Source organism: Dermacentor variabilis, chromosome 10 (genome assembly GCF_050947875.1).
Source record: "Dermacentor variabilis isolate Ectoservices chromosome 10, ASM5094787v1, whole genome shotgun sequence".
Taxonomy (NCBI): domain Eukaryota; kingdom Metazoa; phylum Arthropoda; class Arachnida; order Ixodida; family Ixodidae; genus Dermacentor; species Dermacentor variabilis.
Genome location: NC_134577.1, coordinates 64,877,619 through 64,895,172, shown reverse-complemented (window position 1 = coordinate 64,895,172; position 17,554 = coordinate 64,877,619). Strand labels below are relative to the sequence as shown.

Genomic DNA, 17,554 nt, shown 5'->3' with positions numbered 1-17,554 from the left:
ATCCACAAAACATGCCGATGGGCGCGCAACAAATCTAGCAGTCCGACTCACCGCGACCGGATAGCGAGCGAATATGTTGGCCCCATGCTGGATCCCAGCGCCTGGTCGTTCACGCGTACGGTCACGCGAACGGTGGCGCGTTCGAAGGCAGGCCACACGAGGCGGTCTCGCAGAAGCATGGATCAGCGTGCGGGGGATGTCCGCAGCACTCGCCGATCCGCCGCCAAAGAGAGAGTGCCTTGTCTTTCCCGCACCCAAGTAACCCCGCCGCCTGTAGGCAGCGTTAGCAGTGCAACACTCGCGCCATCTCTCGCACTGCGCTTCAGCCACTCCGACCGCCGCAGGCGCCAGGCCACGCGGCGAAGCCGCACTGCAGGAGACAGGAGCCATGCGGGAAAACAAGTTCTCAGGAGACGCCTGAGAGTCGCGCATCCCGACAACGCAAAAAAAAAATCAAACATTAGATCGGTGCCGAATGTACTTTAAAAACCATGCAGGATGCATCAGCAGCGCCATACATGTACAGCAAAAATCCTCAAATGGTTGAGCCTGCAAAAATTGGGTACGCATTAGATTCAGGGGCATGTTAGAACCATGCAAATATGGTACGTTTACAAATACTTAATGCAGATGTAGAAATTTCGCTAAATCATGGCTGCTTCTGATTGTGTAGAAATGCCATGTTCTACCAGTGACCAACTAGTGTGTCATGGCAAAGGTATACTGCATCTGACTGGAGACTGGTAGGTCACATCATATACCATGTGACCCACAGGTACAGGAGTGGCCTTGGTATGGCATGTATGACACTATAATTACATGTGTAATGCCCGCACTTTTCTTTTTCTTTTCTCTTTTTGTAAGATCCTTTACAAGGTGCAGGCCTTGCATGAGGGAGGCTTATGGCTACACACTGAAGCCTTGGACTACGTTCGGACTGCTATGCAGAATAATGCAACCAGTTAAGGTCAGCTGTGAATGCTTTTATTGTGCTCGTCGATTCCCTCCCAACGCTGGTCATCGTCCATGCCATTTGAGTTGTTTGAGATTCTGTTCACTTTATAGCTATTCATGACATTTTCCAACAGAACCTCATACATATGCAAACCTCTGCAGCTTGAAGGCCAGAGCAGGTACTTCCCCATCGTTACATGAGCAGGACGCACCCTAAACCACGATGCAGCTGAACAATTCCTCGTATCACAGCTGATATTGCTGAAGCGTGCTGGATTTTGCTGTGATATTCGGCAAGATACAAGGTGGCGATGATGGTGCCATCGTCATCTGCAGAACAGTAATTAGCGCCTTCTAGTAGTGGCTTTTCAAAATTTGGTAGCATATGAATATGTACGTGGTGCCTACTGAAACTTTCTTTTCCCAAGTTTTTATTTTTACACTTCATCACTTCAAAATGAGGGTGCAGCCCTTAATGAGGGCAGGCCTTACACGAGTAAATACAGTATGGCATGTGATGTGTGACCCACTGATGAGTTGTGATGTACAGGGTCATCCACTGTTCGGGAGACACCTCATTTCCATTCAAATGCTCATAGTAGCTTCAATTTGCCATGAAGTATTTTAATAAATCTTTTGTCAATATGTGTGCATAAGGCATTGTACTACTATAGGGCACATTTACAGCATGGTGTGGAAGAAGTGCTGAAATTACAGTAGCTTGAATACTAATGAGCTGTTTTCCCTAGGATGGGTGACCCTGTAGCTATAGGGATACCAAAGAAGTCAGTTTAGTCTTATAAAGTTTTATTTTATTTTTATTTATTTTTTTCGTTTTCAAGGTACTAGGTGGACGAGTAGAAAAAAAAATGAAGTTCAAAGTTTCATCTATTTAATTTCACGTCAACGGCCCCAGTGCCAGTACGATAGTGTAATGCCACAAATTTCAAGGCTCTTTTTTTTCTAAGTGCAGTCATTTAGAATACAGTGAGAGCCGATAATTGTTCATTAAAAAAATGTAATGAACAAGGCTCGAGCAGACACTGTCCATATCCATGACATCATGGTGAGCTGGTTCGGGAACTTACACTGTCACCGGTCTTTTGTTCTGGCGGCTTTTCTGTATTACCAAGCTTTTTCTCTTGGTAAGGTAGGGTTTTTTGTTTAGTAGAAGGGCAGTTTAGTAATAATTTTTCTCTTTGGTGTTCCTTCACACCTCTTACACACAAGACTGGCCTGTCCTTGTGCAGGACCCATGGCGATGATCCGCTTCCAAGTGTGGTGTGTGGGCAAGGACTACCAGGAGCATCTGGTGCAGCGCCTGCAGAGCACGGTGCAGCACGCCTACTGGGATGTCCTGATGGAGTACCGGCTCCTCACCTGTCCTGTCTTCCACGAGGCCTACGAGGAGGGGGAGCCCGCCTGCTTCAGCGAGCCTCCGACGCCCGTGAAAGGTGAATGGGTTTTTCATTCTATTAGCAAAGCTTTCTCTGCCACTTCACCCCACTTTGCATGGGCAGCTCCCTCTCTGAGTAAAGTAGGCCGATCCCACGGACGATGTCCTACCTGCCAAACTCTCCTGCATTTTTTGTAAAGTTTACGAATCTGGGCTTGTTTTATGAGTTTAGAAATGTTGCATCATGTTTTATGAGCAATAAACTGTATTCGTGAAAAAGTTTCACTCATTGGTCTCCGAACCTTTAGTTAGAAATCTGATGATGAGAGGACACAAGAAAGGTAGCAGCTCTCAGCAAGTTTATGGAAACAAGCTCCTGAGGCAGACAGAATTGGCAGCCGCAAGGTCACTGCGATCTAAAAACAATGCGTTGTTCGTCACTGTTCGAAGTTTGCTGCTACTTGCTTACTTTGCTTAAATACAAGTTCTTCGTTAATAAGGTCTGTATGTATCTCTCAGAAGATGTGCCCTACAAATTAGTTAAACTTTTTTTCACTGCACATACATTTAAACTGTAGTGAATGGTTCAGTGTACTATATGCTGCTCCATTCTGCGACGTCATTGTGCAACTGCGACAACGCACCCCCCTTAATTTTAGGCCGAGTGGCAAAGCTGCAAGGAAATTTTTTTTTTCTTTCTGTGACTTCTAAGTTCCGGAAAGCTTATTTCCCAATCTGATGCATCCTGCAGAATGTGAGATCTGGCAGCCTGTGGTGTGTCACCTTGGAGCAGAAAGGTTTTCTGCGAGTATAATCGTTCTTCTGATTGCAGTGCGCAGAACGGGTCGTGTCCTTGCTGAACAAGCACGCGACAAGCCTTTCCTGTTCGGCATGTTCACATCCCGGGGCAAGGAGATGTCTTCTTCCGTGCCTGACGTCTCTGAAAAAGTCAAATCGCCCAAGGAAAACCCTACTGAGTTCAATGTGAGTACGTGTTTGTATGACTTGAAGCAGGTTGCACTTCCCAGACATACCGACGGCAGTCACTTTTGGGCCAATATAACAGAAAGATTTCTTTCGTTCGATTTTGGTGCATAGTCATTCTGGTGGTCTACTTGCCTAGGAAATCTGTCCATCTGTTTGTTTGTAGTGTGTGACATGATGTGCTCCATCACTTTACATGGGGTCCCATGGGGGTATACATGAGAATGGCTTATGACTATGTATGACTACTGAGGTTCACAATTATGAATATATGTAGTGAGTGCTGAAGAGGTGTTAAGAGTAATTAAGGGTACTAAAAGACTAATAAGATTGATTACACTAAAATTAAGCTTAAATAAGACACCTTAAGACTAGTGAAGGGTAAGGAAGCCTAATGGAGATTAACTACGACAAAATTGCAGAAGCATAATGACAAGTAATTGAGGATAATTAAGAATAGTGAGGTTCATTACAATTAATTTTTGTTAAATATAATTGGCCTAATCAATAGAGTAATTCAGGTTAAATTAAGGCAACAAACAAAGGCAACACATGGAAAAACAAACAATGAAACGGTGGCGTGAAGCTCCGCAAGCCACAAACTTGCAGGAAAGGAAGCTATAATGACAATTAACTGATTCGCTGTGTGAGCCAGCACTGCAAGGCAGATCAGGATAATATATTATAGAGGGGGGCCCGGCCTTCTTCCGAAGGGATGTGGCAGCTTGCCTGGGCGCCGTGTGGAAAAGATAACTTCTGGGCAGTTTCGTGCTATTTGAAGTTCGATACATCGGCAGTGGCAGCTATATTTGTTCGATGTAAGCCTACTTTTTGTTTGCTATATGTTCTCATTGCAACTTTACAGTAAGAAATTGTTCGATGCAAACGATCATTTGATGCAAACAGGTTATATATAGTCGGGTCAAAATATAGTCGGGGGCATCCGATATTCGTTACACGTTACTATCAACAACATTGCTAGATTTACATCGTTATATTGGATCATTCGTTATTTAGTGTTCGTTATGTTGAGTTTCAACTTTACTGACACATGATGACTGCCATTTGTTTTCCTTTCAGTTCTCTGATTCACTGTTTGCGGATGTTGCGCCATCTTTGACTTCTGGTGGCACCAAGGGCCCCGTGCGTTCCATGGAGGCAGAGTTTCTTGCATCCGACAAATGGGCCTCGAGCAGCAGGAAGAAGCTCAACGCCATGTTTCAACATGGTGTCCACGGGTTTCTTGAAGGCGGGGTTCAAATCCGTAAGTGACAACATTATTGAGTGAAGATGTAATTAAGGTCCGGAATAAGTTTTAAGGTAACACCATTCTCCCTTTCCTGTTGACCTCCTCCTCTAATGCTCCCCCTACATGAAGCGCTGCCAGCCTTCCAAAAGCTTCCAAACCTCCTACTGTATTTACACGATTGTAAGTCGAATTGAATGTAAGTCGACCCCCCCCCCCCCCCATATCGCGGGACAGGAATAAAAAAAAGAGCATACTCGAGGACGCATTCCATACCGAAAATTTGTTAGTAGGTGGCATGGTCACTGGACTACTCGTCCTCACTTGTGCCATCGTCCTCACTAGTGCTGCCATCGTCATCGCTGCTACGGTCTCGCAGCATGTCGTCGGCCAGTGAAATTCCACGTTTGGCAGATGACCACACTACGACATCTTGTGGAACAGCAGCCCACGCTGAATGCACCCAACCACATGCAGCCATCAGGGAAGCGCGTCGTCGGCCAGTAAAATTCTACGTTTGGCAAACGACCGCACTACGACATCTTGTGGAACAGCAGCCCACGACGAATGCACCCAACCACATGCAGGCTTCAGGGAGACTCTTTTGACAGGTCTGGTTGGTGTAAGTTTGCGGTCTTCTGCCGCCAGCCACTCGTTGTACTCACGGCGCTGCTCCGTCCTTAAAAGGCGAAGATCCTGGCTTGTTTCATGACCAATTATGCTGCAAAACAACACATGTTGCCCTAAATATCCTCACTGCAACAAACGTAGACCTAAAGTGCATAATTCCTTTATTAGAGCGTAGCTTTCTATGCCTTTCTTTCCCAGGCTTTCCTGAGGTCAGTTTTTCACAGAGTAAAAGCAGTTTCAGAGAGGCAGTCTCATGACAAAGTTGGCTAATCTCCGAGACATTAGAGAGCTTTAGAATTGAGGCCTCAAAGCTTTGGGGCCCCAATTGCAGGGTTGGGTTGCACGCTTGAGACGGGGTAGTGGGGAAAATAGAAGATGCTTGAAAGCAAAAAACCAACAAGAAGAGGAGTCTTTTTAGAAGCAAAACCTAAAAGAATCCATTTTTTTAACAAGCAAGACTGCTTGGAATCAAATATGTAATAAAAATAATGACTATGTTATTATTTGTGCGACTTGTTTCTGCCCTTTCTAAGCCACCACGAGGGGGGAGGGGGAGGCTGGGGGGAGTCGAAGGATGCCGACCTGACCCCTGCTAGCGTCTTCTTGCATTGTGCTGCATCTCTTGCCTCTAAATATGCCAAAAATCACCTGGAACATGCTGAGTTTGCTCTGCAACTAACTGTTGTATGCCGATTCAAGTTGGAGTGAAACGTGACTGCGCGTACGAAGCTTTGTGTCCAGTCATGCTTGGCGTCATAACTTGACTGAGCGATGTGAGCTCTGGATGGCTGCAGCTTGTATGTTCTCTTGGCTATCACGCGACTGATTGTCGCCCGCTCAAGCCACCCAAGGCGGCTTGGGAACCCACGCTATTTTTCGAGTTTAGGGTCTTTGTGTTGAGCCTAACGCAAAGACCCAAGGCTGCTTTGTATTTTGTGCATTCTCAGTGGTGACCCACTATCTTCTTGGGGCCCCTAGGCGCTCGGAGCCCAAATTTTAAAATTCTCCATTGTAATGGGCAGTCACGTGGGTCCCATGGTGGGAGTCTCGGTGCTTTGCCACCAGGCAGACATGTAATCGCTGTGCTGCAAAATACTGTGCAGAAGGTAAACAGTTTTGTAACATTTACTTAACCGCTTCATAAAGGTTTCGCTTTACAGATTCCAAAATGTGCATTGGATCTGTCCACTTCCTTTTTCTCACGCACCTTTTTTTCACACTTGATTTATTTCTTTGGGCAGGCGTTCCCAGCTTGGCTGTGCATCGCTGCACCGTCAAGGCTCGACGGGCTGTCCCGCTGATCCTGAAGGAATTCCAGAATGGCCTCAAGAACCTGGCACCTGAAATATCGCTCACCATGTTCACCAAAGAAGGCACGAGGCGCCCAAGCCGGCCCACAGAATTCATCCACTTCAACCCGCTCGTTAAGCATGCTATGGTGAGCTTAGTGAGCTTTCACTATGGCTGCGTGGTGCTGGGTAATGCTTCTTTTTTTAAAGGTAACTTTAGTTCTGGCAAGTTGGCATGGCGTCAATAATCGACGCCATTAGTGTATTTTAAGGGGCACTGACACACTTTATGTATGTGGTGAGAAAAAGTTTCATACCTGTAGACAATCCTGCTGCGAGCATGTGAGCCAGATATTATTTCACTGTATGCAGCATTGTACCTACGATCCTGCATGATAGGTCACTTGCTTTCTCTTGGTGAGTGTTCCGTGGGCTTTCTAATGTAGAACCTCTTTAATTCAGATTTCACAGCACTGAAAAAAATGTTCGAAGTAACCAAAAGTAAAATTATCGAGGCTGTCGAGAAAGCAATAAACAAATGCTTACTAAGTCAACACGCTTTTATTTACTAAATGAATCGGAAATCCTGTCTTTATTTCGCACAAAAGCCATGCGGAAGCTGCACTTCTCATCATTTCATGACTGATAAGCGCTCGCAACGGTGAAGGCCTCGCGGCTTTCTTTGCAGCACGGCTGTGGCGTGCATCTTCATCCAAGACATGCTTTTCACTGCCACGCGAACATCCTGATTATCCTTTTGCCGGTGAACTGGTTGCCAGCAGATTATCCTGGCGCTCTTCAACTTCGACAGCTCCCGCCGTGTTTGCGACATTGCGCGTGCAGCGCTTGATTGCACTCAGTCAAAACAAAACTACTGTTTGGTGCAACTGCTGCGGACGAAACCGCTGTCGCCATTGATGTAATCATGGATGGTGACTACGCAGTTATGAAGGCATGCAGCCAGTGTGCTGTCACGCACGGTGGTGAATGCAAGAATAAAGGTCATGAAGGTGCAAATAAACGTTGTGGCATTTTTGTCATTCGCATACAATTTTCGCTGCTGACTATAGCAAAGCAGACTCCGCCGCTTCATTTCTGTTGGACGCTAGTGCCACTTTTACTCTTTTGCATGGCACATTTGTGGCACTTGCCAAGCTACAAGAGTTGTCCAGATTAGAGCTGTACACGGGCTCGGGCCATTTGGAGATTCTCTTACTCGGGCTTGGGCCGGGCCCGGGCCAGGCTTTCTATGTCTCGGACAGACCGGTCGGGCTCCCCGATCTTTGATATTGTTTCTTTTTGTGTCGGCATCGCCTTATTGCAGATCAAGCCAGGCCCGGGCCAGGGCTTAACCCGGCGTAAGGCCGAGCCGGGCCGGGCCGGGCGAACTCAGGCTTCTTTACCATCGGGCCGAACCAGGCTGCCTGTGGTAGTGTAGGGCCCGGGCCGGGCGCGGACTCAAAATTGCAGCCCGTGCACAGCTCTAGACCAGATTAACTGGTGTGTGACCAAGTATTCTGAATTGGCGAGAGTGTGATTCGAGTAAATAATGCATATGCCTGTTGGGGCCAGAGGATGAGTTTAAATTATCCAATTTGCCCAACTAATAAAGGTAGAATAAAGAAGATTTTACTGTCTCTTCTTTACTAGCTGATCTGTGATTGTGATTATATTCAGCCATTCAAATAAATACCAATGCCAGTGTACATATTGTTGCAAAAGGAGTGTAGACAATGATATGGGCACACAACAAAACGGTTATTGCTGGCTAGATTTCCTTTGCTGTCTAATGTCACAAGTGGTACTGTAAATACACCCCTGCTTCCAGCTGTATGTCCACTTCTTTCTCGCAGTGATACACAGTAATACACTGTTGCACTCCCTAGTGTCACAGAGATTATAGAAGGTTACAGAGGAGTGAAACACAGGAAAGGGCTAACAGCATTGTTGGAGAGCTACATTATATAGGAATTTATAGGGCATCTTTCGTTGTTGAATAGGCACAGCAACGCAACATATCTGGGGATGATATATAGTTACTCTCATTGTGTAAATGTGCATTTGTAACTGTAGCTGTACAGTAACATTGGTGTAATTGTGGCCACATTCCCAGTTTCCCGAGAAGTACGCTGAAACAGCTGTTCCTGGCAGCCAGCGATGTTTCATTGTCGTTGGTCGAGACATGGCCCAGTGGAAGGCTTTCATGGGGATCTCGAGCTTGTCCACCTACCTTGAGAGCAGCCGGACAACCAAAGGTGAGTGATCGGGCTGGCAATTTGCGATTTTGTCTGCTGGATGTTTCATTTACATTAAGGCTGTGTAGAAAAGTTCCACAACAGCTTCTTTTGCAGCACTGTATCAAAGGAATACAGGTGCATTGCTCAGAGTGAAGTTGGCACAGTTTACACGAACATGCGTTGGAAACAACGGAGAGTACGGAAGTACTAAGTAAAGCATTTGAAAAGGATTGGGTATAGCGAAAGAATTTCGTCAGATATGGTGAAGCAGGAGTACTTTTGTTGGGCTAGTTGGTAGAAGGTAGCTATTAGAAGAGGTCGAGAACAAAGGAGGTCAGTGTCCGCCAATTTGCGCCCCTCTTTCAATAGTAAGGTAGTGTAGTGTTGCAAAGTCTCAGATAGATTCAGGGCACTGGCATACCAGGCCCGTAGGACTTGCAAACGGTTTGAGAACTTATGCAGCTTCGCTGTTTTTGATGTACGAATAGCTAGGATTTGTGTCATCGCAGTAACTTGGTGGTTATAGCGTTGTGCGCAAAGTCAGAGGATCGATTCCAGGCCACCAGCGCCACATTCCAGTGGGGGCAGAATGCATAAACACTCATGCACCATGCTTTAGGTCCACATTAAACAACTCCAAGGCTGTGTTCAAATGCGTACTTGCCTAAACTACAAATTAGGTGGCCTTGGCTAAGCAGACATTCTGGAGAAGCCGAGAAAACAGACAGGATCGAAGTTAACAAAACTGGTGAGCTTGTTGGTGTGATTGAATCTGTGAGAGCAGATATAGTAGCTGGAACAGAATTTATGCGTAACCTAACAATTGCAGATGTGGAAGTGCTCAGGCTATTTCATCTCCTATCGTAGATATATGCCTCACCTTGGTAGGGGCATGTTCTTACTGATTCATTCTACTCTGAATTATTCTTATGCCTTAGATACAAACTGTGATAATATTGAAACTGTGTGGGTGAAAACTACTTGTCTGCTTGCTTTTCGTTTGTTGTTGGAGCAGCTTATCGACCACCAAGCTCAGATACGAGAATGCTCAGTGTTCTGTACCATGTTGTTCCAGAAGTTTCTGGTGAAGATATGTTGTTGGGTGGCGATTTCAACCTGCCTGATTTATGTTGGCACGCCAAAAATTTAATATTTTTAATATTGCAGTGAACATTGCAATCAAAAATATTGTTGATTTGTGTGGCCTATTTCAGTATGTTAAAGAGCAAACCCGTGGGAAGAACATATTAGGCTTGTTATGTTGTAACCCACCAAACATTATCAATTCCACAATCATACCAGATATTGAAGATCATTCTGCTAATATAGCAACTGCCAAATATAAATTTCATTGACGGGTGTTCTGTGAGAATAGAATATTCAAATATTCTTTTTTGATAGAAGCAACTTTTGCAGCATAGGCAGCAAACTCCTCAATTACTCACCATTTCTGGAGTAGCTGGCAGAGGAGATCAATGTGCATGCATTATCGTCTGCATTTAAACTGATGCTAACTGAAATAACAAAGTGGTACTTACCATATACATTCATTCAAACTGAAGATGCATCGCAAACCATGGGTAAAATGGGTAAAGCACCTGTTTTAGGTTAATAACAAAAACAGAATGTGTATTTGCAAAGTTCAGGAGAACTAAAAGTATGTTTCACCTAGAAAAACTGCTCTAAATTACACAAGAACACAAAGCAAAGATAAAGATTGCTAGAGACAAATACTTCCAGGAACTGAATGACAAACTAAAAACTAATTCGAAACACTTGTGGAAATACAAAGGAATGCAGCTCTGACTCCTTGGGCATAAAATAAATTGTGTGCGATGATCAAGTGCTCACTGACAGCAGTATTACTGAGTGGAACGGTTTGTCTGAAAAGCAAGTGTGCTGTAAAAATGCCTGAATAAAGAAAGGGGGGGGGGGGATGGCGCAGGCTGCTGTACTGTCTAAACAAGATGGTGGCTGAGCTGGAAGCTTGTAAACTCTATTGGAAGGTTGCCTGCTCACAGGAAAACATAATTGCGCTTTCTTACATGCCTAACGCAAGGGATGTGTTTTTGATAGGTCAGTGCACGCCATTGAGGTAGTACAGTGAAATCTTGATAATTTGAAATCGATGGATAATTCGAGCCGCTCCGTTGGTCCAAGCAAAGTCCTGTGTACTTCAATAGTGAAAAATCCCATGAATTTGAACTCCAGAAACTGCACAACCGTCATTTCAAACAAAATTCCTCACTCCCATGAACCTTTTCAGACAAACTCGAGCCGTGGACGAAGGTTCCGTGTGTCACTAGTTGCCGTAATGTCGCCTGAGGAAAGATGCACCACATCGAAGCTGAGACTGAACCGGAGCAAGCAGTATGGCGTGCACCCTCCTTTCCCATCTGGCTTAAAAGAAGCAGGAAGGAGCCCCAGGGCATGCTTGATCACTTTACCACTCACTCAGACTGTCTTACGATGCTGGCCAGGATTGGAACGCACCCCAAGTGGTCAAAATTGATCCAAAGCCATCCACTACGGTGGTGTCTCTGATAACCCAGTGTGCAGTTTTAGGATATAAAGTGCCATAACTTAATATCTGCAAAGGATTTACTCCCTCATCTGAGTGCAGGAGCACAGCACTTTTGCTGCTGAGGCAAATTCAATCTCGTGAGGCCACAAGGCTGTGGATAATGTGCCAAACATAGAGGGTATACCATTACCAATTGTCAAGCTGCTTTTTGTTTGTTCTTCCTGCAATATGCAATTGAATAAGCAAATGTTTACTGCAGCTTATACGGCCAATAAAACTACAGCCCTTACTTTGCTATCGCTATCAATGCTTTGTCTTTTGGGCACAATTGCGACTTTTCTTTTTGTTTTGTATTTTCTCATACAGTATGTTTTACAAAAAATTAAAAGAAAACATAAAAGAAACAAACACATTCCTCCTCCAGTCTTTCACAGTGCCGGTTTTTTTTTTTTCTTCTTTAGTTGGGAACTCTATGTTACGTGATGATATTGGCAGAAAGCATTTGAAATTCGCTTCACTAGATCAGTGTTTGTTATGTCAAGGTTTGACTGCATAACCGCATTTTTTTGACAGGCCCTGGCCCCTCACAGTGCCTGGGGTGGTCAAAATTAATCCGGAGCCTTCTGCCGTGGCATTCTTCACACCCCGCTGTGAAGCTTCGGAACATTAATAACCCTGTGATTTAAAACCTTTCTTAATACAGGCCACAAGTCCACCCAGCTTTTCGAGCCGCACATGCTGCCAGTGACAGCTTCTCTGGACACACCCGCCCTCTGCCGAACGCCAAGCACGCCATCATCGGTGCCACCGACCATCGTCGCGCCGCCAGAGAAGGCCAAAAACGCCACTGCTGGGTCCGATGCCGGGGAAGCTCGGCAGCCAGCCTTGATACCCAGGCAGCGACTGCTCTTCTTGCGAGTGGAGGACAAGTCTGTGAGTTTGTTTATACATGCACTGTAAAGAGGGGGAAACACTAAATCAACTCATTGTTCTTTATCAGTGCCAGTGGCCATTAACAGCTTAGCATCATTATCAGCGACCCTTAACAGCTTTAATCATTATTCTTCAACGGTTATGATTGTCAGTAACCATTAACAGCTAAATAAAGCCATTATTCTTTATCATTGGCAGTGGCCGTTAACAGCTAAAAAATTCATTATTCTTTATTAGTGTCAGTGACAGTTCACAGCCTAGCACCGTTAATCATCATCATCATCATGAATGGTGCTAGGCTGTGAATTGGCACCATTAATCAGTGACCGTTAATAGGTAAATGAATTTATTATTCTTTATCAGTATCAGGAACCATTACCAGCTTTAGCACCATCAGCATGGTGCCCAGCATTAAAGTGACATTTAAAAGAGCTGCTAGACTCATAAGTGAATGTACCAAACAAAAGAAATATCTAATACAGTCCACCCCATTACACTAGATCTGAATATATAATGTACTTTCAGATATAGCAGACTATTCTTATCACTTAGTTTGGTCAGCTTATGTTATCAATGCAACAAATTCTGCTTTTAATGGGTACGGGTATAATGAACTGTCGACTACAACAGACAAATTTTGGGAAAAATTGTGTCTAGGTGGCGTGAAAACAGTGTACTTTACTGCAGCAATGCATGCATATGGCAGCGCACTGCACGCAACTACTTGTATGAAAAAGCGCTTTTTCATGTGTGAAAATGCAATTTTTCTTAAAGAACACACTAGCAGCAAGCTTCTCACAATGGCATGCTGCGCAACGTCCAAAAGAGAGTTTTCGGGTCGACAACACAAGCGGTTCACTGCCGCCCACAGTTGCCTCCATGTGCCGAAGTTGTCACTAGGCCTAAACAGCTTAGTTTCGAAGCCGTAGCATACGGCACTTCAATAACAACTGCCAACGATGGCAAAATTGCATTGATCACATTGATTCACGCAAGAAAAGAAGATAGGTGCAGCGTCCAAACTGCAAAGCACATGATGCAGTGGAGAAGTCTCGCATACAGCACAGCCGTGGCCAGATGCAGGCTCAGAGTTGAACCTGCCTCATACCACGGCTCTCGCTCGTGCTGCAGGTGTGGCTCGACAGTAGTCATCACTTGACGCAAAAGATTGTATTAAGACATCAGTTTATTCTATCGACGACTGTATTGTGTGAAATACCGTAGCCAATGTCTGTGTCACCGTCAGCGGCGACGTGCTCGGCATGGTGGGGGAGCCGGCCAGCCGTTAATCTTACCGTTGAAGGAAACTGCCATTTTTCGGCTACCAGCGTCCAGAAACAGTGGACAGCAGGACACCGTGCCACGATGTAGTACAATCACCACGTAAACCCATTTATCGGTTTGTTGAATTTCGGTGTTTTGATAATTTTTGCAATCACCTTTGGTTTAGACAGCGGTATATGTGAAGTTTCACCATTTCACAACATACCACGGACCTAATAGATAGAATGGACTTCGGATATAACAGACCTATCTCGCTGAATTATTACAGTTTGTCATAATGAGCGTTATCTATAGCATGCAAAAAGTTAGAAAAATTTTAGGGTAACTGCAACGACTGTGATAAAATGATGAAACCAGGGTATTGTACAGACAAGTGATTATCAAAGGCACCATGACAGCAGGGAGGAACGTTATTGTTTTGGTGAAACACTGTAAGGGAAACTGAAGGACAGTCTTGGTGCATTCAAGTTTCTCATCCAAGCCATGCTGCCGATAAACTTAGTATGGGCATTGTGTATTTCAGGGTATTTTTGTTGCATTTTCAACTTTATGGCCAATCATTTTTTTTTTTTTTTCGTGCAGCAAAAGCTTGTAAAAGTTACCACCTTGAGTGTTTGCATGCTTCTGTGAGTGATTTATGTGTATTGTACTCATTTTGTGTTTATGAACAATTCACTAGACCCATTAGATTCAGTCAAAGTTCGTATTATGTGACCCTGGTACAGGAATCCATGCCCTGTCTTTCGTTTTAGTATCCTTTCTAGTTTGCCAAACCTCTACTTCTTTCAACAAACAATTTCATTGTCTGTCTGACACAATGAGAGAGCAACAATGTAGCTGGTGAACAGCTTGACGCTCACTTACTTTAATGTTACAACTTTGCAGACCACATAGCAAGCATGCTTCAAGCTTACAGCATGTTCGAAATGTAATTTACACACTGCGTTTCAGAAACGCTTGCTTGAAAAAGAATTGCAAGAAAGGCTCTGCTGATAGTAACAGTGTTGCTTGTTAACAGTGCATGTTTGTTGAAGGCATACGCTGGCTTTTTGGTCTGAAAATTTGTAAAAAGCTTTATTCTATTAAAATAATGTTTTTGAGATAATAATGCTCTTTTCTCTCACTCTGTTAAGTTTATTATCTTGTATAAGCATCTTAATTATAACATTAATTTATCACTCATTTGTTTCACATTTCTTCAATTTTATTATCATAATTTAACCTTAGAGCATCCCTCACCATCATGACTTTAATATGGTCTTACACAGAGGCTTCTTTTCTTATAATGTTTAGCACAGTCCTCTGATGGTTTTTACTTTTCTTATAAGTGTGTCACATGTTAATAGAGACCATGTCGACCTATGTTGACCACCTAACTTTTGGTGCTCTTTGCACTGCTCTGACCCTGAAGTAAGTAAAATCTTCCCATCTCACTATGTTTGCTGCAGTTGACCCTTTACCTGTACAACTGGACGTCCGATCAGGGCCAGGAGCTCTTCAAACTGCTGGGCCACCTCGTCGAGTGGCAGGACCTGCGCAACTACTTCTTGCGGAGCATCGTTGTCCAGAAAATGGGGCTGTTCTTCCACCAACCTGCGGCAAGCACCCCTTCTCCCTGCCTCCGACAGCAGCAACAGCAGCAGCAACAGCAGCAGCAGCAGGTCAGCTAAACCGTTGCCGGGCCGGTCGGTTGTAATTCATGAGAACAGTGCGAGGTAGGCATAGCAGTTGAACCACCTTCTGTTCTGTCAGTGGTTGAAGAAGCAAAGCACCAAGTCTGCATCCAGAATTTCGACAAGGGGACCTGTCTTCATCGCAGTAAAGACAACTCTTTTGTCAGGACTTCAGAGGGGTGGGCAGCTGGGCTAGTTGACATACGTATATTCATGGTATTGAGGCGCAAACAAAGACACATGCTCACACTGAGATACAAGAGTCGCTTACTGAACTCTCTCGTTTTCTTTAGACAAAGCAGCAACACAATCTTTGACACTATGTAAACTGTCCACTTCAGGAACCCTTTGTGCAGCTGATCATGCAGTCATAGGTCATAAGTCATAGTCATAGGTCATAGTCATAGGTGCCATGCCGTGCTTAAGACCCATTCGCAGAACACGTAGTGCTCTAATGGAATCTGACAATTCGCCAGGACTATCACATCCCACTTCTCGACAGTCATCTTTGTCCTCGTAGATAGGGTTGGCCACACAGTAGAGCACAAAAGGTGATTGCCGAGTATCAGGATGATACGTCCTGGTGAATTGTCAGGTTTTATTAGAGCACCTGCATGTTCTGCAGGTAAAACAGACATTTTCCAAGGCATTAAACCTTGCCTTGCTTTCACGGCATTGTGTTTCGCAAATTCTTTGTAGAGACATTCAAAAAATTGTCATTGCTAAAGTAAGCAAAGCTGGTAAGCGAAGTTCTACTGTCTTGGCTTCCTCTCACCGTTGTTGAGCTTTTAGTCTTTGGCTAAAGCCGCTTCACATGCTGAGTCGTTCTTCACTGATCGATGGGCCATTTCATTTGGAGCTGTCTCTGTAGCATTAGAAAATGTGCTAACCCAAAAACAGATGTGACGCGCCACTGAGGCACATCTCTGTCATAACCAAGCCCATCTGCCATGGTGGGCATGACGTCATCACTGATGCAACCATTCAGTTAGTACCGTGTCATACACATTCCTTTTACCTCTCCACATTTCCCTCTCCTCTTGGCAGTCTGACCATCACAGCATCGAAACCCATCTTGCTCCACAAAGAAAGCTTCCTTTCAACTTTGCAGGCAGTGACTGGTCATCAGCTGCACAGCATGGCCGTGGCAACACAGACATCAGCACCGACATCCGGCATGCCGAGCCACCTGTGGGCTTTCGTGGACCACATGGTCTTACGCCACAACCCTACGAGTCGGCACCAGGATACCACGGCTGCGGCGACAAGGCTCGCAGTGCACAATCTCGTTGGGCAGGTTCTGCGGGGTGTGAAGCCGAGGACGCCCATGCAGGCAGCCTCGTACGCGAGCTGCGATGACCCCGTGACCCGCCATGGGCGCCAGGTGCAGGAGATGCGAGGAATGCGGAGAAGGGGTGAGCAGTGACTCCACCACATTGGTGAAGCGGGACAGTTGGTACAGATCCAGTTGAAGAAAGAGGCACATAACAAAATATACAGGGAGAGGTCTTCAGTGCCCACCTCATCTATGTTTCTGCACCTCGTGTTATTTGTCTGTCACGTCGCGTAGGTGGGGGCAGTGGGAACTGGAGAACAGCACAACACGGGCTGCACATTCATTACGGCATCATTTTGCTGTCGTCACCGTACACAATGTTGCTCGCTTTACACGAACACTCTGTGCCACCTGGTAACACACTATGGAAACCCAGCTACCCGCAAAATATCTAGCTTAACATTGTTTCACACTGTGCATGGAAGCTGCCTAATCGTTTTTGAACACGTTTTGTAATTACCTTACTTACAGTAGAGCTTCATTTATGTCTTGGAAAATGAAATGCAAGGGGAAAAAAAAATGTGAACCAGGAAAGCATACGATCTGAAGTCCCTAAAAAATTTGGCAGACTCAACTGCAGCTGATATATATGGAGCGTTGCACAAATAATTGCACCACGAAACACGCGTGCACCAAGCTGGTTGGGCCGAAGCGACCTGAGGTGCCCATTGTTATTGCGGCTTCCGCAAGCTCACGCTTGTGTTTCTCAAATTTGGCCTGGGTCAGCAGCGTCTTCTGAATCTGATAATAATAAAATGATGAAACAGACAAACATTACCTGCACAGGATAGAAATTTGCTCACCTAATGTCCATGGTCATCACTCTCAGACAGCACTTCATAGCTATCCGTGAAGAAGCGCAGCATGTCATCCTCCATACAGTCCATAGCACATCTGATAGTCTGCACTTATCAAATGACTTTGCAACAATCACAAACAGGACGGTACCCATGCTTAAACTAACCACTTTGCTAGTTCGTCCTGCAGGGCATGCAATCCTCCAGAACCTCAAGAACATGTGACGTGACCTGTTCCAACTAGCTTATTACTACGTAAAATAATTTGTCG

General features: G+C 45.0%; 1 protein-coding gene across 3 annotated transcripts in view; it reads left to right on the top strand.

Annotated features, from left to right (window-relative positions):
* The window catches only part of LOC142560656 (KICSTOR complex protein SZT2-like), a 276,101-nt gene that overhangs the window by 205,802 nt on the left and 52,745 nt on the right, over nucleotides 1–17,554 (top strand). For all 3 annotated transcript variants that reach the window (XM_075672892.1, XM_075672893.1, XM_075672891.1), the window contains 8 exons: nucleotides 2,205–2,408; nucleotides 3,183–3,334; nucleotides 4,415–4,598; nucleotides 6,452–6,648; nucleotides 8,613–8,754; nucleotides 11,964–12,193; nucleotides 14,926–15,138; nucleotides 16,262–16,565. In XM_075672892.1, coding sequence (XP_075529007.1) covers nucleotides 2,205–2,408; nucleotides 3,183–3,334; nucleotides 4,415–4,598; nucleotides 6,452–6,648; nucleotides 8,613–8,754; nucleotides 11,964–12,193; nucleotides 14,926–15,138; nucleotides 16,262–16,565 — 1,626 coding nt within the window. The remainder of the gene's footprint in view (nucleotides 1–2,204; nucleotides 2,409–3,182; nucleotides 3,335–4,414; nucleotides 4,599–6,451; nucleotides 6,649–8,612; nucleotides 8,755–11,963; nucleotides 12,194–14,925; nucleotides 15,139–16,261; nucleotides 16,566–17,554) is intronic.